The 23024-nt window shown below is 43.2% G+C and overlaps 1 protein-coding gene across 2 annotated transcripts in view; it reads left to right on the forward strand.

Annotated features, from left to right (window-relative positions):
- The window catches only part of LOC137543656 (guanylate-binding protein 1-like), a 42427-nt gene that overhangs the window by 7558 nt on the left and 11845 nt on the right, over positions 1-23024 (forward strand). For both annotated transcript variants that reach the window (XM_068264783.1, XM_068264782.1), the window contains 5 exons: positions 344-453; positions 2090-2277; positions 4495-4743; positions 10481-10758; positions 20514-20726. In XM_068264783.1, the coding sequence (XP_068120884.1) occupies positions 344-453; positions 2090-2277; positions 4495-4743; positions 10481-10758; positions 20514-20726 (1038 nt within the window). The remainder of the gene's footprint in view (positions 1-343; positions 454-2089; positions 2278-4494; positions 4744-10480; positions 10759-20513; positions 20727-23024) is intronic.

Genomic DNA, 23024 nt, shown 5'->3' on the forward strand with positions numbered 1-23024 from the left:
TCTGGTTAAGTTGTGTTTTGTTTTGTTTCCCAGCAAAAACAATTCCCGTTTTCCCACATAGTACACACATATATATATATATATATATATATATATATATATATATATATATATATATATATATATATATATATATATATGTATATACCACATACCATCTTACCTATGCTATTGATCTCTACACATAATTTGCATTTACAAAATTGTATTAATTCAATTTCTTTTAGTGCATGTATTGTTCACTTTCTGTTTTCTCTGAATTTATCCCACCTGGAAAGTTATGGAAGGTTCTAATTATGAAAAAGGGCCGATCATTTCCATTAATGTTTTTCCATTTTTTTAGGGGGATAACAAAAATGATATCTGGCTATTTAGCCTGGCTGTGCTTCTGAGCAGCGCCCTGGTGTATAACAGCAAAGGCACCATTGACCAGGATGCCTTGGACAAACTAAAGTATCCTTTTATCACAGGCTGCAAGGAAGTATTCTACGTAAGACCATAATACATGGACATTAACTAGTAGCAGTCAGCAGACTTAAAGTGTACCTGAAGCCACATGTGACATGATGAGATAAACATGTGTATGTACAGTACAAGACATATTAATGACCAGGCTGTTTTACTTGCTTTTTTTGCTGCCTGAAAGAGTTAATATCTAGGCATGCAAGTGGCGGCTTCTGTTTTGTCTGTACCTTGTCAGGAATATAGTAAACATCACTGATAAGCACATTACAGCCATAAAAGTTCTCCTGGCAGAATACATCTCATAAGGGCAGGGAGGGATAAAATACAAGAACTATTAGCCTATTCTCTAACACTGGGACACTTAATAGGCTGCCACTGATTAGAGACAGTAAAACATTCAACCTACTCTGTAAATGTTTAAATATAAAAGAAAACCCTGGGATACTTAAAACAAAAAGTAATTTTTAGGAGTAGGAGGATAAATATAATTGTTTATCTTATCAGTTTATTTTCCCTGTGGGTTCACAATAACTACATTTTATTCAAGTTCAATTCTCAACCAGATCTTTACTAAAAGAACACATTTGTAGCATTAAATACATATAAAATATAACTTTTATTTAATATCAATATATTTGAAGTTATATAATAAAAGTTCGGGCGCACCAACTTAACGCGCAATCAGTAACAGCTTTGGACATGCAAACGACTTAGCACCCTAGTTTGCATGTCCAAAGCTTTTAGGCGTGCTAACTATGTTAGCACCCTTTTGTGAATCAAATTGCAAATTTTTTCACAAAATGGAAAATAGCATTTTTGGTGTTAAAATTACTTTGGAAAAAGTTTGCAAGCAACACTGTTTTTTTTGTTTTTTTTTGTTTTTTTTAAACGTTGGACTCTATTCACAAAGGGCAGTTTGGTAAAATCATTTTGTTGGGTAAAATACCTTATTCAGTATTTTCCAAATTCACTTAAGTTTTTCCGCATGAGGCAGAAGAAGTTTGCCGAACAAACATGCCTAAATTCTTTAAGACCTTTACCAGTCGTCTAGCAGGGCAGCCATGGAGCTGCATGTATGTTTCTCTGCAGTGTATCTTGTCATCCCTTTAGATGTGCTGCAGCCACCAGGGGGAGCTCTTCTGTACAACAGTATACAGATTTTAACATCTAAAGGGATGCCGAAAAGCCCTCAAAATTATTTCCCTCCTCTGCTTTGCTTCAGTGAAAGACCCACCTGATTCTCCATCGCATCAAATCAGAATGAGAAGCAGGGCTGTGGCTCACCCCATTGGCTGCCTGTCTCTCCCTAAAGGCTGTCTGTCAAATCTACCGCACAGAGACAGCATGGAGAGAGCGGGTTATCGGCTGCTATGAGCTGGAGAAAAATACCAAACACTTTTGCCCGGTAAACCAAATGTGGAAATCTTTGTGAATTGCAATTTCTTGACATTTCTTGAGACAATTACAGCACAAGTTAGTAATTTACCTCACCTAATATTAATTTTCTGTGCAGTAATCAGTTTAGTGAATTATAATTAGGTAAAATCACATGAGGCAAGACAATGCAACCCAAATGTTAATAACATGAGATAAAATGTTAAAACTCCTTATTTCAATGCAACAGATTAGTAGGGGAAATCACTGAACTAATAAAGGTGAAATCAAAAGACAATGAGGACGAAGAGGGAGAATATTCCAGGTATTTCCCCATATTCATCTGGGCAGTCAGAGATTTTATTCTGAAGCTGGAGATTGATGGAAAACTGGTCTCAGAGGATGAATACCTGGAGAATGCTTTAAAGCTTAAAATGCGTATGTATTACAATCTTACAATGCACATCATGTGAACACAATCTTAAACTTTTGATGAACATTCTTGTAAATGAGATCTTATAGCATTAGAACCAGGCATAATAGAATAGTAAGCAATGTTGCGTATTTGGCCAGCTTAAGATTCAAGGTATATGTGGTTCACTGTAATGAGGTTGAGATCAGTGAGCTGTCTACGGTGGCACCTACAATTTACATAAAGAGATCTTTGTTTAACCACTTGCCGACCGCGCACTCATACCGCGCGTTGGCAAAGTGGCAGCTGCAGGACCAGCGACGCAGTTCTGCGTCGCCGGCTGCAGGCTAATTAATCAGGAAGCAGCCGCTCGCGCAAGCGGCTGCTTCCTGTCAATTCACGGCGGGGGGCTCCGTGAATAGCCTGCGGGCCTCCGATCGCGGCTCGCAGGCTAAATGTAAACACAAGCGGAAATAATCCGCTTTGTTTACATTCGTACAACGCTGCTAACAGTAGCAGCGTTGTACCAGATCAGCGATCCCCGGCCAATCAGCGGCCGGGGATCGCTGTCACATGACAGGCAGGAGCCTGTTAGAGACTGCACAGGACAGATCCGTTCCTGTGCAGCCTTGGATCTCCGGGGAAGGGAGGGAGGAGAGGGAGGGGGGGAATTTCGCCGCGGAGGGGGGCTTTGAGGTGCCCCCCCCGCAACACCCAGGCAGGCAGGACCCCCCCAGCACATCATCCCCCTAGTGGGGAAAAAAGGGGGGCGATCTGGTCGCTCTGCCTGCACCCTGATCTGTGCTGGGGGCTGCACAGCCCACCCAGCACAGATCAGCTAAAACAGCGCTGGTCCTTAAGGGGGGGTAAATGGTGGGTCATCAAGTGGTTAAGGACAACCGAGGTGACATGTGACATGATGAGATAGACATGGGTATGTACAGTGCCTAGCACACAAATAACTATTCTGCGTTCCTTTTTTTCTTTCTCTACCTGAAATAATTAAATATCAGGTATGAAAGTGGCTGACTCAGTCCTGACTCAGACAGGAAGTGACTACAGAGTGACCCTCACTGATAAGAAATGCCAACTATAAAACACTTTCTTAGCAGAAAACGGCTTCTGAGAGCAGGAGAGAGATAAAAAGGGTCAATAGTTAATACATTTTAGCTCTGTCATACTTCAATGATTGTGTCATCGAGCAAAAACAATAAAACAGTTACAACTTAAAAAGTAGATTGAAACATAAAATAAAACCGTGGAATATCTTAAAAAGTCATTTTAAGGAGAAGGAAGATAGAAACAATTGTTTATTTCATTTGTTTATTTTCACCTTAGGTGTCCTTTAAATACACTTCTGTATTACCAGTTAGACCAAATAAGAGATGCTCTTCTTCTCATCTTGTGGGTGCTGTGGAAGCCATTGTAGTGATCCAACACAACTTTTGAGCCTTAGGCCATTTTCACACCAGCAAAAGCATTATAGGTGCAGTTCACTATAAGTGAGGCTCTTTAGCGCTCACTTCCTGTGGCCAAAATAAGAACTGCATGGAAATGTATTGAAAACATACGCTTCCATGCATGTGTACCACAACAGAAGCGCAATACAGTTTGAAAAATCTAACTAACTGTAGGGCCCCCTAGGTGTCACCATCTAATACTCCCTTGGATCCCTGCAGAGTTTTGCCAATGGAGCACACTCACCTGCCTCATCCGTCCACTGGCTTGCTGCTCCTGTGTCTTGTATCCATACCCACTAGCAGCCTGCACCCTGTGACGCAACGGCATGTACATTGTATGACCACATGTATGCGGCAAGGTCAGATGGTAAAGGTGCCCTGATGGCTGAAGAGAGGACGCAGGAAGAGTGTGCTGGTGGGCTGGTGAGTGAGCATCCTGCTGCCAACACTATGCCCGAGCCTGGGGAGCACTATGTTAGGTGGAGGAAATTATTACACAATAATATAAAAATATAATAAAAAACACTTACACTTTGTCCCAATTATTCAAAAATACTTACCCATGTCATTGATGTTTTCCCATTGCTATCATAGCACAGACATAGGAAGAGCTTGGCTTTTTAAAGGAACCTTAGGGGTGACCGCTTAAACCAGACAACTAAAAAGATGTGGGTGACAGAAATGGGAATTCTGCAAGTGAATGTAAGGAAATAAAACTGATACTGATATGGTGATACCCTAAATGACCCTGATTTCTCTTATGTTTTATTCAATTTACAAAAGCTGAAAAATCACTGAAGAACATGGAGTACAACCATCCAAGGAACTGCCTCCGGATGTATTTCGGAAAGCGGAAATGTTTTGTGTTCGATCTGCCGACTGCAGATAAGGAACGTCTCCAGGCGCTAGAGGAAGTGTCCGAAGGGGAAATCAATCCTAACTTTTTGTCTCAGAGCCAAAAGTTCTGTGACTATGTTTTCCAGAACTCTAAGGTGAAGAGGGTGAAAGATGCAATGATAGTCACGGGACCACGTAAGTTCATCTATGGTTCTCTAAAGGGAAATTAAACTACATACTAGAGATAGTTTGCAACTGGCGGTAATGCTAAACACAAGAACAACTGGGAAGGAGAGAGAAGAAAAAGGAATGGGCAAAGAAGGTGAGCACTGTAGATAGAGCTGGAAGTGGGTTTGAACACAGAACTGTCAGAAAAAGTAAACAGAAGGCATTTTACTAGCACATAAGACCAATCCAATACCAGAGGACTAGTGGACAAGGTGAGCCAAAGGAAGGGCATTCAAAGCAGACAAGTGAAGATTATCTGATGGGGTAAGTAAGGGAGAGGGGACTTGCAGAGATAGGAGCACAGGAGATGGCTGAAAAGATGGTGGCATAAAAGTGGCAAAAAGGGTGAGCACATGGAAAAGAGACTGCCAATACGGTGGTGAATATAGGAAAGGGCATAGACAGGGAGGATGAAGAGACTGGCTGAGTTGGAGAGTACAGAAGAAGAGGCTGGCAGAGGGAGTGAATATAAGGGGAATACCACAGAAAAGACAGGAGAACGCAGAAGAGGGGACTACAGGAACCTGGCTGAGAAAGTGAGCACTAGACAGGCATGGTGGAGATGTTAAAGAGAGGTTAAGAACAGGAAAGGGGACTGGCTGAGAGGTTTAATACAGAAAAGCAGACTTGATGACAGGGTCATAACAGGAGAGGGGACTGGCTGAGAGGGTGAGTATAGAAAAGGGGACTGATTGAGAGGGTGAGAAGAGAGGAGGGGACTGTTAGAGGGGAATGGTTGAGAAGGTGAGTAGAGAAAAGGGACTGATTGAGAGGGTGAGAAGAGATGAGGGGACTTTTAGAAGGGAATGGCTGAGAGAGCAAGTAGAGAAAAGGGGACTGGCTGAGAGGGTGAGAAGAGATAAGGAGACTGTTAGAGGGGAATAGCTGAGAGGGTTAGTAAAGAAAAGGGGACTGGTCAAGAGGGTGAGAAGAGATGAGTGGACTGCTAGAAGGGAATAGCTGAGAGGGTGAGTAGCAGCAGGGCGCCTGGTCCACCAGGCCGACCAAGTAATTGCCTGGGGTGCCATGTGAGAGGGGGTGCTGCCGCGGGGGAGGGGGGGACCCACCAGATTGTGGGACCACCATGGGAAACTGGCTTCCTGCGTCTGATAGACGCCGCACCGCTTCTCTCCCGCAGCCCGCATCTCACCAGGAGTCTTTCGGCAGGCAGAGCAGGGCTACGGGAGATGGCGTCCAAAGCCCTGCACTGGAGACTATTTGTGTCTCCAGTACAGGCTTCAGGTACCATCTTCTTATAGCCCTGCTCTCTGCCTGTCAGCATGGGAGATTCATAGCCACTGGCTGCAGGCAAATCATCGGGGAAGCTGCGCATTGGAGGAGTCTTCTGCAGGTAAGTAAATGCTTTTTTTTAAAGGTGCATTAAATTTTCTGGTGAAATGCTGCCCACATTACGATTATTTTCTGGTGAAATACTGCCCACATTATAGATTATTTTCTGGTGAAACATTGCTGCATTACGATTATTTCTAGTGAAACATTGCTGCGTTATGATTATTTTCTGGTGAAACATTGCAGCATTAAGATTATATTCTGGGGATACATTGCTGCATTACGATTATTTTCTATTGAAAGATTTCTGCATTATGATTATTTTCTGGCGAAAGATTACCACATTACGATTATTTTATGGTGAAACATTGCTGTGTTACGATTGTTTCTAGTGAAAGATTACCGCATTACGTTTGATTTCTAGTGAAACGCTGCTCACATTAAGATTATTTTCTGGTGAAAGATTGCCGCATTAAGAATTACAGCGCTGCGCAATATGTTGGCGCTTTATAAATACAATAAACAAATAAATAATAAATAAATGAATATTTTCTGGTGAAAGATTGCCGCATTACGATTATTTTATGGGGAAACATTGCTGCACTACAAATATTTTAGGGTGAAAAATTGCCGCATTATGATTATTTTCATGAGGTGGCACCACGGGGTTGGGGGGGGGGGGATCCAAAGGTTTTCTTAACTGGAGTGACAAAAGTGGTGAGTAGAGAAAAGGGGACTGGCCGAGGGAGTGAGAAGAGATGAGGGGACAGTTAGAGGTGAATGGATGAGAGGGTGAATAGAAAAAAGTGGACTGGCCGATAGAGTGAGAAGAGATGAGGGGACTGTTACATGGGAATGGCTGAGATTGTAAAAGAGAAAAGGGGACTGGCCAAGAGGGTGAGAAGAGATGAGGGGACTGTTATGTGGGAATGGCTGAGAGGGCGGGTAGAAAAAAGGGGACTGGCTGAGAGGGTGAGAAGAGATTGAGGGGACTGTTAGAGGGTAATGGCTGAGAGGGTGAGTAGAGAAAAGGGGACTGGCCGAGAGGGTGAGAAGAGATGAGAGGAATGTTATATGGGAATGGCTGAGAGGGCGGGTAGAGAAAAGGGGACTGGCTGAGAGGGTGAGAAGAGATAAGGAGACTGTTAGAGGGGAATGGCTGAGAGGGCAAGTAGAGAAAAGGGGACTGGCCGAGAGGGTGAGAAGAGATAAGGAGACTGTTAGAGGGGAAGGGCTGAGAGGGTGAGTAGAGAAAAGGGGACTGGCTGAGAGGGTGAGAAGAGATAAGGAGACTGTTAGAAGGGAATGGCTGAGAGGGTGAGTAGAGAAAAGCGGACTGGCTGAGAGGGTGAGAAGAGATAAGGAGACTGCTAGAGTGGAATGGCTGAGAGGGCGAGTAGAGAAAAGAGTGACTACAGAGAGGATTGTCTGGCTAAGAACACATGAAAGGGCAAGATAAGATTATTATTATTATTATTTATTTGTAAAGCGCCAACAAATTCCATGGTGCTGTACAAAGTAAGGAACAAAATTGAGGCACTTTAAATAATACAGACAATGGTGTACATCAAATATAGACAATGGTACAAAATACAGAATTGGTAATTACAGTGACAAGTGTAACACTATAAATTAAATGTACAGTAGAATCCCTTTTATAGTAAAAATGGTCAAAGTTGCTAACTATTAGTGATGACGAGCGCAAATTTCACATAATCATAATTTTGCATCGTAATTTGAAATTATGATACAAAACCGCAATGCAAAATTTCAGGAAAAATCTTAATTAATTTTGTTTGTAAACGTAAATAGCAATTTTTGCAATTCTGCATCATTTTTGCTATCATCACCATTTTTAAAATGCAAAGGAAAAATTATTTCTAAACTGTAATTTTTCCACCAATTTTGCATAATTATGCACAATTGTACGTAATTACACAAATTACAAATGGAGGACTATTTTAGGTAGATGAAATTATTACAAAATAATAATAAAAAATAATAAAAATGTACACTTTGTCCCAATTATTCAAAAAACACTTAAAGAGGAACTCCAGTGAACATTTTTACTGTTGGCAGGTGATGTAGCTGCTCCATGGTTTTTTGGCAGTTGGAAACAGCTGTAAACAGCTATTTCCCACAATGCAGCAAGGTTCACAGACAGGAAACTGCCAAGAGTACGTACTTTTCTTGTGGGAGGGGTTTCTTGTGGGAGCAGTTTCACCACAATATCAGTCATGTAGCACCCCCTGATGGTCTGTTTGTGAAAGATTTCTCATGTAAAAGGGGGTATCAGCTACTGATTGGGATAAAGTTCAATTCTTGGTCAGAGTTTTTCTTTAAGCATGTCATTGTTTTTTTACATTGCTATCATAGCACTGACATGGGAAGCGCTTGGCTTTTTAAAGGAACTTTATGGCTGACCATTTAGGGGTTCCAGCCCACCCACTTGTGTCTCTGACTGACATATGACACATAAGCTCGGCCACTTTGCACTATAGGTGGGTAAAGAATACCGCAGGGGCCAAAAAACTACAGCAGAACTTCTATTTTATCTGGGTTTACTATACTAAGCATTACTTCCATATACTTGTAATGGGGCTTGGCCGAGACTTGGACATTTAGTTTACTATACCCAAAGTATTACTATACCAGCAGTTACTATAATGAGATTATTATGTATAACAAATTGGAAGACACAAAATGATTAATAAATTCCTACACTCCAAAGGATGAGAGAGCCCTGCCCTTCAGAGCTTACAATCTAAAGCACAGAGAATGTGAATTATTGATATATGCTCAGATCACTCTACATGATAGACACATTCTGCAGGAAAAACATGCCATGCACATCCTTCAGAATTTAGCTAGTTACACTTTCAGAATTCAAACATGTAATGCTTACTGTATTTTTCTTCTGAGCAAACCTAGAATTAATAATCTTTATAATCACTCTGGAATGCACAAGCCTAGAAATGAACACATTGTTGCGTGAGCACAAATCCGAAACTATTAAAAATCAATCAAACCGCTGTGGGCTTCAATCTACTGCAACTCATGTACTTGCTTCACCTTAGATCTACAGTATGTCCTGTTCGATCGATACAAAATCAATTGAAAGTCAATCAATGTGACATTTTGGGGTGGAAATAAATTCCCAGCAGATGTTATGATATGTTATGTTTTTACCAGTGCTGTACCTCCATTATACCCACCTTTTGAAATTTCAATTATTACCTTTATTTAGATGTTATGATAGTCATGGAATCTGCTGGGAATGGAACTGGAAAATACTGTATATTCCTGCATATAAGACTAGTTTTTAACCATTGAAAATCTTCTGAGAAGTCAGGGGTCGTCTTATACGCCGGGTGTCATTGATGCCGGGTGATACGCCCTGTCCTGTTACCGCCTCTCAGATCTCCCTGCTGAGGGAGCGCAATCTATTCTTCTATACCGCTCTGATAAACAGGTAGACAAGGAGAGCTGACCAGTCTACTTAAGGAGAGTTGACCAATGCAACAAGTCAATTGACTATATACTGTTATATATTGGGTAACACATACAGTACAGCACCAGTATCTGTTCATACACAGCACCAGTATATGATTTAATTTTAATTTGGTGTACGTTGAAAGAGGGGTAGTCTTATACGAAGAGTATATCCAAAACGCTATATTTTAACTGGAAAAGTTGGGGGGTCGTCTTATACGCCCAGTCGTCTTATACGTTGGAATATACGGTATATAAGTATATAACTGGAAAATGATAAGTATATGGACACTTTAACCCCCTCCCGCCTGCCAAATGCCGATTGGCGGTGGGAGGGTGGGAGCTACAGGACCGCCTAACGCCGATTGGGGTCAGGTCCTGTGGGTGGAGATTAGTGGGGATCGCACGTGTGTTTATGACATTACCACTAGAGATGGCCCAACCTTGGAGAACTCATGGAGAAGCACATGATCAATTTGATCAGCTGATAGATTTGTAAGGCTCTGATTTTCTGGTCATGATCATGTGTTAAACCAGGAAGTCCTCACAGCAAATCAGAGGCTTACAAATCTATCAGCTGATCAAACTGATCATGTGCTTCTCCATGAGTTCTCCAAGGCTGGGCCATCTCTAATTACCACCAGCACTTTATGTTCAACTGCTTAGTGAGGGAGCATGTGATTGTTGCTGGTTTTCTAGGCTATTATATAACAATTAAGTCCTTGTGCCTCTTTCCTTTAATAATATTTTTTTCTAATTTAGGCTATATTTAATTTTATACGTTTTTTTTTCCCATTCAGGATACTTATCAGTTGTTGATACAGTGCCCCTACGAATTCATTTTGTGAAGTAATTTCAGTTTCAAGGTATCTTTTGGACTGTAATCATCTCTTTAAAATCATTTACTTTTTTATTTTTGAAGGATTGGGTGAGCTGGCAAAAATTTACACCGAGGCCATAACCTCTTCAAATTTTGCCTGCATGGAGGATGCTGTGCTTTCCCTATCTGAGAAAGAGAACAAAATGGCTGTCCAGGAAGCCGCCCAGTACTATGAGGACAGGATGAAGGAAGTTGTGCTGCCCACTGAGACACTCGACCAGTTCCTAGACTTAAGCAAGAAGATCAAAAATGATGCTGAGAAGATATTCTTGAAAAGATCCTTCAAGGATGAAGATCGCCACTTTCTTGGAGAGTTTCTGGTGAGTCTTGATGTAAAAAGGATGACTCCTTATAGATCTTTTGCCACGAAGAATGCAGATTTTACTTCGTTAAAATATTTGCAACTTTCTGATATTTCATGGTAGATCACATTCTATTGAATAACCCATATAGATTGCTGCTGTGAAGAAATAGTGGCATTCTCTCTCTTTTAGTTGGTAACATTTTGTTTCAAGCTGCCATAATAAGAGGGTTTCTCCTGCTTGTGTTAAAGTAAAATTAATTAAAGTTAATAAGAAGCCTTTCAGCAAAGGAAAATATTTGGATGGAATTCCTACAAGTAAATTCCAAAAGTTATGCAAAATTATGTTTTTTTGCATAAACAGTGAAAATGTTTGCTTGACGTGCTTGATGGACTGTAGAATTGTATTAAAGTGAAAATGCAAAGATCCTAAGAAAAAAATCTAAAATAAAAAACACAACAATTCAAAAGACATTGTAACATATGGTAAACTTATTATTAAAAAAAATGCAAGAAATTACAAATTTGTAATTTAGCAATGCAAACGTATCATTCGTGAAATTCAGAATGTGTTCAAAATTCCTTGCGAAATTTCAGAATTTTGGCAGATTCTGAATTTGGTAATTCCAACCAACCATTCATTTTAATCAAGTTATTGTATGGTAAGCTTGAGAATATATTTCAGCAACTGTGGCACTAAGCAGTGGTCTTTTGGCGGGTTAAGGCTGTTTTATCTGATGTCCTGATTCAGAAATCTGACTTCTAAAGTTCTCCCAGCATAAGTGATGTCATGCGTTTTTTATGTAAAAGGGTAGACTAGTACAAGAAGCTATTTTTTAATGGGCACCAATCGCAAAATGCTGTACACAGCTGTCAAGTATACTTATTTCTGCTCCAAGTAGTAACTCACATTGTGCTCCACCCTAATGGTTTCACTGCCAAGACATCCTCAGAGGTGGAGTACAGGTAGAAAAACATTGTCATTGTAAAGCACTTAGTAATTGATATTGCAGAAGCTTGACTGTAAATTATATCCTTGTCTAATATTGCATGATTGGAGGAACATTAACCTCACTTAACGACCGCCTAACGCCGATAGGCATCGGCGGGTCGTTAGCGGTATAGCGTGGGAGCGGCCTTTCCATGCCAGTTCATGGAGGGTGTCTCCGTGAACAGCCGGAGAGCCGCCGATCACGGCCAGGGCCGGTTTAAGCAACAATGGGGCACTAGGGCAAAATAAACCTGGGGGCCCCCCCAACAGATACCCCGGAACAAAAATCGGCATTAAGGGGCCTTTTTTACAGCTGGTATAGTCAGGGTGTGAAGCCCCAATCGGTCGGAGCTCCACATTCTGGCTACCCCAGCCTGCATGGGGGACAAGGGGTTAAAAACTTGAAATGACAAAAAATACAGGGAGATCGGGAGCCCAATCTGGTGTATTAACGTTGGACTGACGTCAGGTAACTAGTAGTATAAGAATAATACTCACAAGTGTGGGTTGCTGTAGGCAACCACTCGTCTTGGCATGTGGGGGAGTACCGCCCTCGCTCGGCCTTTTCCCGTCCGGTTTGGTCGTCACTCCAGAAAAGTTCAGATATGACAGGGTATACCTGGTATCTGTGGATCCTCTAGGGGGATATAGCGTAAACTTGAGAATGGTTGGAGGCGCCCGTGTCGGATCGGGAGGACTATAAATATCGTCCCCAGTTTGTGTGCATGTATGTGGTACTGATATTACCGCTCTACAACTTTAAAGGTAGCCTACCTTATTAGTAGTAATCAAACCATATGAAAGGAAGTTCAAAGTTTATTGGTGCACATCGACAACGCGTTTCACGGTCGTAGCCGCTTCATCAGGTCATATATACGTGCTGCAGTATCCTGTGGTGTGCTTGGGCGCCCAAGCACACCACAGGATACTGCAGCACGTATATATGACCTGATGAAGCGGCTACTACTAATAAGGTAGGCTACCTTTAAAGTTGTAGAGCGGTAATATCAGTACCACATACATGCACACAAACTGGGGACGATATTTATAGTCCTCCCGATCCGACACGGGCGCCTCCAACCATTCTCAAAAAAAAAAGGGGTTAAAAAGTTTCAGGAGGGGGGACCCCACATAATTTAAAAAAAAATCATTCCTGCACTCTAAACATAAAAAAAAAATTGGGAAAATAGGAAAAAATGCCAGGGGTCTTCATACAGCCATATTGCAGCTGTATATCATCCCTGGCCAAAGCACTGCGGCTGCATATGGGCCTCCTGGAGACCCCATCAGGAAATTTATTGCTCTTTCTTTTGATGCATGTAAAATTACACTACCGTTGGGTTTGCTACTAAAAGAGACATTTACCGCATTTAAAAGTATACTTCTTTCGTTTGAAACTTTAAAATCGATTTTCTCAAAAACTATAAGGTCTTTTTGAAAAATTGTTTTTTCCTCTTATTCCCAATGATCTCCTTAACATATCCTGCAAATTTAGGGTTTCTAGCGTTTAAGGTGGATTTGCTATTAACCATTAAAGTCGGCGGGATTTTAAATGTGTATTTTTTTTCCTTTGAAACTTTAAAATCAGTTTTCTCAAAAACTATAAGGTCAATTTGAATTTTTTTTCCTCTTGTAGCTACTGGGGGCCCCTACAAGCTCTGGGGCCCTGGGGCAATTACCCCATTTGCCTCTATGGTAGCGCCGGCCCTGATCGCGGCTCGCCGGCGAAATGTAAACATGCGGGGAAGAAATCCCCGCTGTTTACATCATACGGCGCTGCTGCGCAGCAACGCCATAAGGCAGATCGGCAATCCGCGGCCTCTGATTGGCCGGGGATCGCCGGCATCTGATAGGCCAAAGCCTATCCTAAGATGCGCAGGACGGAAGTCCGTCCTGCACATTACAGAGCAAGAGGGAGAAAAATTCCAGTTGGAGGCAAGCACTTCCAAAAGTATAAAAAGCTCTTTTATTGAATCATCAATAAAAACATGTGGCTATACGGCGACAGCCCGCTGTTTCAGGACTCAGCCCTTTCTCAAGCCGAAGTGCCCACAAACTGACAAAACAAACACCATCCTTATATAGTGATCTAACTTCCCCTTTATACTTTTGGAAGTGCTTGCCTCCAACTGGAATTTTTGTCTACTGGATCCCAGGTGTGGGGAACCCTTGAGGCTTGAGCACGCCATTCCCCCTTTTGAGTGAGTGCCACTCTTTTTACCACATACTTAAAGACTGCTGTCACACCATAGAGGATGAGCACCACGGGGGATACGTTGTCTGGACAGATACCGGATACTTTTTCTTATACGGAGGAGCATGCAGCTCGGGTCCTGGCAAGGACGGGTGAGGGTGCCCATTTTTTACAAAAACCGGATGCTAAACCTTTAAAGCGAGAGCTGGAGATTATGAAAAAGAAATGGGTGGAGCTGGACATGCACGCCAAAACATTGGCGGAATATTGCCGCACTAGAAGGATTCCAAGGACAATTCGCTCTCAGGTGTCACCTATGATGTTCCTTGGTGACCAAGACTTTTGTTCAACATTTGAGAGGATATGGAACAAGGCGGCTTTTGACACCATGATCCTCACTATAGAGAGGATCCATCAGGAATTACCTGTATTGGAGAGAAGGAGTCTAGCCTTACTCACCCAATTAACAGCCATTCTACCAGCTGAGGAAATGCAATCATTTGTGGATCAGTTGGCGAAAAAGATGGTGGCTCACACAAAGATGATAGAGGAAACCAAACGTTCTAAGTTCCACCGGGATGCAAAACTGGAATTTTTGTCTACTGGATCCCAGGTGTGGGGAACCCTTGAGGCTTGAGCACGCCATTCCCCCTTTTGAGTGAGTGCCACTCTTTTTACCACATACTTAAAGACTGTTGTCACACCATAGAGGATGAGCACCACGGGGGATACGTTGTCTGGACAGATACCGGATACTTTTTCTTATACGGAGGAGCATGCAGCTCGGGTCCTGGCAAGGACGGGTGAGGGTGCCCATTTTTTACAAAAACCGGATGCTAAACCTTTAAAGCGAGAGCTGGAGATTATGAAAAAGAAATGGGTGGAGCTGGACATGCACGCCAAAACATTGGCGGAATATTGCCGCACTAGAAGGATTCCAAGGACAATTCGCTCTCAGGTGTCACCTATGATGTTCCTTGGTGACCAAGACTTTTGTTCAACATTTGAGAGGATATGGAACAAGGCGGCTTTTGACACCATGATCCTCACTATAGAGAGGATCCATCAGGAATTACCTGTATTGGAGAGAAGGAGTCTAGCCTTACTCACCCAATTAACAGCCATTCTACCAGCTGAGGAAATGCAATCATTTGTGGATCAGTTGGCGAAAAAGATGGTGGCTCACACAAAGATGATAGAGGAAACCAAACGTTCTAAGTTCCACCGGGATTCACAGGATTATAAAGATGGATATATCTATTTGTGGCAAAAGATGGTCCCTGCTAATACCATTAGAAGGTACAATAAACCCAATAGACCTAAGGGAAAAGTACCACGTCCCCGAGGAGGTAATCCAGGATCTTCCTCAGATTTTTTGTCCTCTCGGGAGAGTTCACCCACAGGAAGAGGAGCAGTCGGAGGGGCGGAAGTAGGGCAAGGTACAAACGCACGAAGAGAACACAACAGGAGCCAAATGGAATTACGCAAGAGGCCGTGATAGATCAACCACAGTTGGTTGTCAATATTTCTGGACATGTATTGACACCAACAGAAGAAAGGATCCTGAACTTTGGTTTGAACTTCAGTCCCACCAATACTCCTGACTTCTTTAAGTTAGATCAGGAACTCTTTAGATTTTTTAGGACCATTAAACTTAAATATTTTTTTGGGATGGCTCCACAATACAACAATACAGAGGAGGGACGGGATGAGTTCCAGTTTACCTTGAAAGAAACAGGTTTAAGAAATAGGAGTCAGTTTACTCCCTCAGGCAATATGATAATAGATAATTTTTGCACTAAGGTAATGGAAGATCTTAAAATGCTAGAACGAACACAGCAGAGGACAAGGACACAATTTAATCTCACCAGAGATGAACGAATAGCATTGGACAATCTCAAGAGGAGAACTGAATTGACCATCCGTCCAGCTGATAAAGGGGGTGCCGTAGTGGTGCTAGATAGCATCTACTATGAGGAGGAGATCAGGGGACAATTGGCACAGTCTGAGATTTATTGTAGGATACAAGAGGATCCCATTGTTTCTATACAGGGAAAAATTAAAAGCATAGTTGAAAAAGCAAAGTCCAAAGAAATTATTGATGAGGGTCTAGCCAAATTTTTGATAGCAGAAAACCCTATACCTCCAAGGTTCTATACTTTGCCTAAGATTCACAAGGACCCGTGCCGTCCACCGGGGAGACCCATTGTGGCCGGCACGGGTTCGGTATTTGTGCCCATTGCCCAATTTCTGGATAGGATATTACAGCCTATTGTTCTGACTCTAGATTCATACATCAGAGATACAGATATGTTTCTTCAAAAGATCAGGGACTTAGAGATTATAGGGGAGGATCTCCTTCTAGTGACATTGGATGTCGAGAGCCTCTACACCTCCATCCCACATGATGGGGGTGTAGAGGCCATAGACTGGTTCCTGATGACTAGGTCAGACGTGTCTAGCGACCAACGAGTGTTTTTGTTGGACTTATTGAATATTGTTTTACGCTGTAATTATTTCTCGTTCCAGGGTGAATTCTACTTGCAGCAACGGGGTACGGCGATGGGGTCGAACGTGGCCCCGTCCTATGCTAATCTCTATATGGGTTTGTATGAAGAGGCTTTTATATATACAAATCGTCTGTTTCAGCAATATGCCAGATGTTGGCTGCGCTATATAGACGACATTTTTTGCGTGTGGGCGGGGCCACGGTCGACCCTTGATGCATTCCTGTTTAATTTATCCCAGAGCTGCAATGAGATTAGACTGACTAGCCATATTAGCCCTGATAGAGTCTCTTTTTTAGATACTTCAATAGAGAGAAAGGGTGATGTCCTTGTCTCTGATCTGTTTGTGAAAGACACTGACCGTAATTCTTTGTTACATTATGCTAGCTTTCATCCCCCTCATGTTAAAGATGCCATTCCAAAGGGACAATTTAAAAGGTTATCTAGGATAATATCTGATCCAGATACATTGGAGAGACGACAGCAGGACATGGACCTAAAATTTCGACAGAGAGGATATCCACGACAGGTAGTGGGAGAGGAAACTCATTCCCCTAGGAAGATCCACAAGCAATTTAGGCTCCCATTTGTTTCTACCTACAATACATGTAGTCAGGAGGTTGGGAGGATCATTAGACGCCATTGGCGCCTATTAAGTGAGGCCTTTCCACGCATTCCAGAATTTAGATATCCTCCACTTCTGTCCTTTAAAAAGGCCCCTACTGTTAGGGACAAGGTGTTCCATCATGCCACACCATCCTTGGAGACAGGTAGGAGAGTGGGAACATATCCGTGCCTCGGGTGCCATCTTTGTGGACATGTCATAAAAGGCTCAGAGTTTAGACACCCTTCTAAGGGTACTAAATATGGGATCAGGGATTTTTACACATGTGATTCCAGTTATGTAGTATACCTACTAAAATGCCCTTGCGGGTTGGGATATGTTGGGATGACTACCCAAAAAATACGAGACAGGATATGTTCCCATAAGAGTGCTATAAGGAATGGAGATAGGAAACAGGCAGTCTCAGCTCATTTTCTTGAAATGCATCATAATGTATCCCAACTCCGTGTACAGATTATTGATGGAGTTCCACATAGTTGGAGAGGTAGACATAGTAGGGTGAAAGAGCTATTAAAAAGGGAGGCTGGGTGGATTAGAAGATTGGAAGTGTTGGGGGAAGGGGGGCTAAACAGAGAATATGACCTTGGTTTTTGCATCTAACTAGATCTCTGCTTAGGACAAAATGTGTTGCATGCTCCTTTAATGTATATATTTGCTCTTTATATGCAGAGCTTCATCTTGCTGGTTTGTGGGGGGATCGTGGGAGAGTTTATGGCTTAACACTAATCGCTGTGCCGCCGCTGAGAGGTAAAGTACTAATGTTCTGTTTATGTTTATGTGTGACGCTGGTTGCTATGGACGCGCTTCCCGTGAGCTGATGGACAGCCCTGATTGGCTGCTTTAACAGGCGAAGTGCACGCTGGGGCTGATGAGTGTGAGTGGCGAGTCCCCGCCTCTTGGGGGTGTCGGCTTCATGACGCCAGCCGACACTGTGCGCGGATTGCCTGACCCCGCCTTACACATGACGGGGATGAATAGTATAGCACACGGGAGCCGGACTGGCTCTGACGTCAGTAGTGGTGGCCTCTCTGCGCCGTTGCAAAGATACAGCAGTGTTAATATATATGCCACATAGTCTGTGCGACTAGAGGTGGATATTTGCATATAAGGCCAGGAGTTCTCTCTCAGGTCCGCTTGTGATACCAGGTAAGGTGATTGGCTGCTGACTTTTTGAATTCATTGGTTAAGGGGAAGTTAGATCACTATATAAGGATGGTGTTTGTTTTGTCAGTTTGTGGGCACTTCGGCTTGAGAAAGGGCTGAGTCCTGAAACAGCGGGCTGTCGCCGTATAGCCACATGTTTTTATTGATGATTCAATAAAAGAGCTTTTTATACTTTTGGAAGTGCTTGCCTCCAACTGGAATTTTTGTCTACTGGATCCCAGGTGTGGGGAACCCTTGAGGCTTGAGCACGCCATTCCCCCTTTTGAGTGAGTGCCACTCTTTTTACCACATACTTAAAGAGCAAGAGGGAGAGGGAGGTAAGGAGAGGGAGGGCGAAAATGGCTGCGGAGGGGGGCTTTGAGGAGCCCCCCCCCCGCTACTCCGTAATAGCCGGCGGCGATCAGACCCCCCCAGCAGGACATTTCCCTAGAGGGGAAAAAAGGGGGAAAGTCTGATCACCCGGTCACAATCCTGATCGGTGCTGCGGGCTGTAGAGCCCATGCAGCACCGATCATTAGAAAACCCCCTGGTCCTTAAGTGGTTAAGGACCACAGGCTTACACCCCCCTAGTGACCAGGTGATTTTTTACACTTCAGTGCTCTGCAGCTTTAAAAGCTTGATACAGAACCATACAACTTAGCAGCCAAATTAATCTTTGCTCCTTGTCTGCCCATCAACAGGGATTTCTGTTAGTAAACTCTGATCGCAGCTGCAGGCATTACTTTTTTTTTTTTCTATAAATTGTATTGTCTTTTTTTATTGATAAAAATTGTTTTTTAAATTTTTTTTTAAAATTTTACTCCCTCCCCCAAGAGCCAATCAGGGTGATCACCTCTTAGCCTATGAGAGGGATCGCATTTTGAGCCCATCCAGGGGACAGCCAAGTGAAAGGGCTGTCCCCAGTACAGCGCTGCAGTAGATCGCAGCACTCTAAAATGAAAAGAAACTGCCTTTTTGTTTTCAGTCTGCTAGCGGCCTCTGGCAGACTATTGACAGCTCCCTGTTCCACCAATCAAGCGAGGATGCGCACATCGGCGCGAATTCCCCTGCAAAACACTTCCACAGGACTTGACGCCAATCAGCATTATGCACTCCTCAGGGAGCCACTTTGCAGCTGCCAATCGGTGTTAGGCAGTCGTAAGTTGGTTAAGCACCCAATATTGTATGAATATGTGCAATAGTGTCAGGCAGGGAACACACTTGACTGTTTTCGTGCGCGTTTTCTGCACAGAAAAACTGAGAACTCATGTTAATCAATGTGCTAGTACACACTTACTGTGTTGTTCGCGCGCAGAAAAAAAACCTGACATTCTGCATCCTGATTCTGCACATTTTGGCAGTTTCCTCTATCATTTACATCAGCTGCTGTGAAAAAACGTGCGCGTTTTCCTGCATGGAAACACACTTAGTGTGCAGAAAAAGTATGCAGAAAAACGCGTGCGGAAAACTGAAAGTCAAGTGTGTTCCCTGCCTCAACTGCCAAGGTTCCCTACAGTGCAGGTCAGTAGACCAGCAGGAAAGGCTTCTGCTGACTGAAGGCATACATTTGTGAGCCACAGGTGGAGTTTCCACACCTGGTGTGTAGCTTTAGCCATAGAGGACTTAAGAAGCTGTGCTCCATTTGCAGAAACCCCACCTTTGTTTGTCAGAAGCCTGATCTCATGAAACACCTCCCATCACTTATTGTTTACAACAACTAACCGTCAAGTAGTGAGACAGTAGGCAACAAAGGTCAGGTCGCTGTTTCACACTCTGCATCAGGGTTGGCAATATCACCTTTTTGTGTCGGGAGATTCCTCTTAATTCCTGCCTAATCTGCTAAATGTGGATTGGGAAAAAACATGGATACTTAGGAAGAGGGAAGCCTCTGGATCCTGCACAGGCTTCTGTGTCCTCCTGACCTCCACTGCTGCCACACGCAGACCCCTGGAAGATATCCAATAAGAGCTTGTTTGATATTTATCGTGGTCAAACTCCACACATGTACGAATGTGGCCATGAGGCACAAGCGGCTCTGCGCTACTGTGCAGGCATGGCCATACTCATTCGAGCACAGGACTGCCACACTTGTGTGTGAAGAGTAGCATGGCCACTAACTTTCTGAGGGCCCTGTCAAGCGGTGGTGGGCTGGAGGAGGACAGCGGAATGCCTCTGGAGAATCTTCCTAGGTAAGAATTTTTTTTTATTTGTGTGTGTGTTTCATGCAGCCAGGTTCTCTTTTAAATATGCCAAAGATAACAACTGTGAGATGCAAAATTAAACATTACACATGACCGATATTTTTCCTCATCAGGAAAGTATAAAGAATATGAAAGAGGTGTTTTCCTCAGCGAATGAGGAGAAGTCTCGGGAGAGATGTAAAGTTCTCATTGAGAAGTATTCTACAAACTTTGAGAAAGCTTTGGACGAGGGAGTTTATCTCATCCCTGGTGGACATGCTAAATATAAGGAGGATCTGAAAGCCATACTAGAAGCGTATAAGACGGAAAGTGGAAAAGGTGTAAAGGTGGGTGGACTATACAGAGTATCTAAAAATTATGGAGAGTTTAACTCCAGACCAAACCCTTATTGCTTTGCCTTGAATATAGCTGGGAAGAGGTAGGAGTTCTGTAAGGGTTAAATTCTGTCTGTATTCCCCTTGACGAGATTCCCTTTAACGTAGTATGAACCACGCAAAGTGACAGCAGAATCGCTCTAGTACTTAGAAATAATAATATTAATAATAATAAACACTTATTTTGCAATAACACATTTTTAACTGTGCTGTAATTTGTTCTAAATAGTTCATAAACGATAAAACGAACTTCAAGAAAGGAAAAAAATATATACCTTTTGACTATAAACAGTGTGTACTAATATTTTTATACCTTAACTTGTCTATAATCTTTTATGTTGCAGTCATCGGCAAAATAAATTAGCGTAGCCACTTCCTGTTTCCTAATCTCCCCCCTGCTGTCCTTAGCTGACAGGCAGCATCCTGGACTTAGAGTCCCTTCTTTATGTGTAGCAGTAAGGTATTGTACCGTGTTAGCCATCAGTAAAAGCAAGAATTTTAAAATTATAAATGGTATCGTCCTGATTTAAAATTCTTTCTTTATGTGTGTGTACCCCAGAAGTCATTGACTTTTTTGTGTTTTTGACCTGCATATGCACAGTTACAGCTAGCTGGTGATTGTTGGACTACAATGTGGCACAAATGAGCACACCTATTGTGACAATGAGCAGATGTTGACCGGAAACTAGTCTAGCATACATATAGGACTCTTCTGGCAGCAGGACACAGTTGTATACTCTGCTCAGATTGTATCCATGGCTCTGCGAGTGACTGCTATCAGATTTGCTAGTTGTCTTCTTGTTTTGACCCAGCTCCTATCATCAACCTTGTTGTATTCTGCCTGCCCGGACCCTTGGCTTGTATTACAAACGTAGCTTATTTGCCATCTACTGTGTGGATCTTGACTTGTTTAACAATTCTTATCACTGGTACTGACTTTCAGCTTGCTTCTAGACTAGTTTCCTATAGGCAACAGTTTGCGAAATCTTCATACATCTGTTCTTCCTGTCTCTTGTGGGTAGAGCCATAGCTAGAAATGAAAGGCCCCATAGCAAATTTTGTTCATGCCCCCCCCCCCCGACCACCATGATGCCTATTGCCTAACCCTAAGGATTTTCCTGTTGATTCTTAACCCTAAGACCCCCTGGACAATGTGTAACCCTAAGAAGCCCCCCACCTCCATCTCCACATATACACACACACAAAATGCCTGACCCTATCTGCTGATAATATGGGCCCAAATCACTGAATTTCCTTTCTCAGTCAAATACAAAGTTACAACAAGCATCGTCCCACCCACAATGTTACAACAAACATCCCCTCCTCCCACACACCCCTCACCTTCTTCCACAGAGAAAAGGTCCAGCTGCTGCCCTACCTGTGGTCACCTGACCCAACTAAAAAGTGCCTGCACCTCACCACATACACATACAAGACTGGGGGAAGCAGGAGTGGAAGGTGGGCAGCAACAATGAAGCAGTCAATGCTGTCCCAACAGACCTTTAGATCTCAGAGGCCAGGCAGCATCATCTAGCAGAGGAGAAGGTACTGGCAGTGCACATGTCAGTAGCGTAGCCTCCCGCTGGGTCTTCCATCCTGGACTTGCTCATTGACTGCCCCTTAAACTTTTTGATCCCAGCGGCATCTGGCATCAGGGAACACTTCCTGCATACACTTTGTCACTTCATGGGATAGGCTGTTGATGGGGCTGCTCATATCTTCTCCACTTCTCTGATGCCAGGTGCTGCTGGGATCAAACAGTCTGACAAGGAAGTGAGCAAGTGCAGAACAGAAGGCACTTAGGGTGAGAGGCTGCACCACTGACACGTGCACTGGACACTTGATTCTCTTTGCTTGCTGAGGCTGGGTGGCTGCTGAAGGTAACCTTCTCCCCAACAGCCTCTTGACATGGCAGCATCACTATTGTAGCCACATGCAACCAGGCAGGGGTGTAACAATAGGCCCTGCAAGGGATGGAGCTGCAGGGGGGGTCAAGAAGTCACAGAGGGCCCTGTCCTGAGAGACTGGCAACTAAGGGCAAGGAGAGAAAAAAAGTTCTGCTTTCTGCACAATTGTTCTAATGCCTGCGCCTGCTCTGCCACTGATAAGGAATCATACAAAGTTTTGTAGACAGTCCCTATTCATTGTGTTGGGGAGGGGGCCCCATCCAAAGTTTTGCAGGGGGGGGGGGGGCAGTGATTTCTGGTTATGCCCCTGCAACCAGGGAAAGAAGGATCCCATAAGACCACA

Source organism: Hyperolius riggenbachi, unplaced genomic scaffold (genome assembly GCF_040937935.1).
Source record: "Hyperolius riggenbachi isolate aHypRig1 unplaced genomic scaffold, aHypRig1.pri scaffold_142, whole genome shotgun sequence".
Taxonomy (NCBI): Eukaryota; Metazoa; Chordata; class Amphibia; order Anura; family Hyperoliidae; genus Hyperolius; species Hyperolius riggenbachi.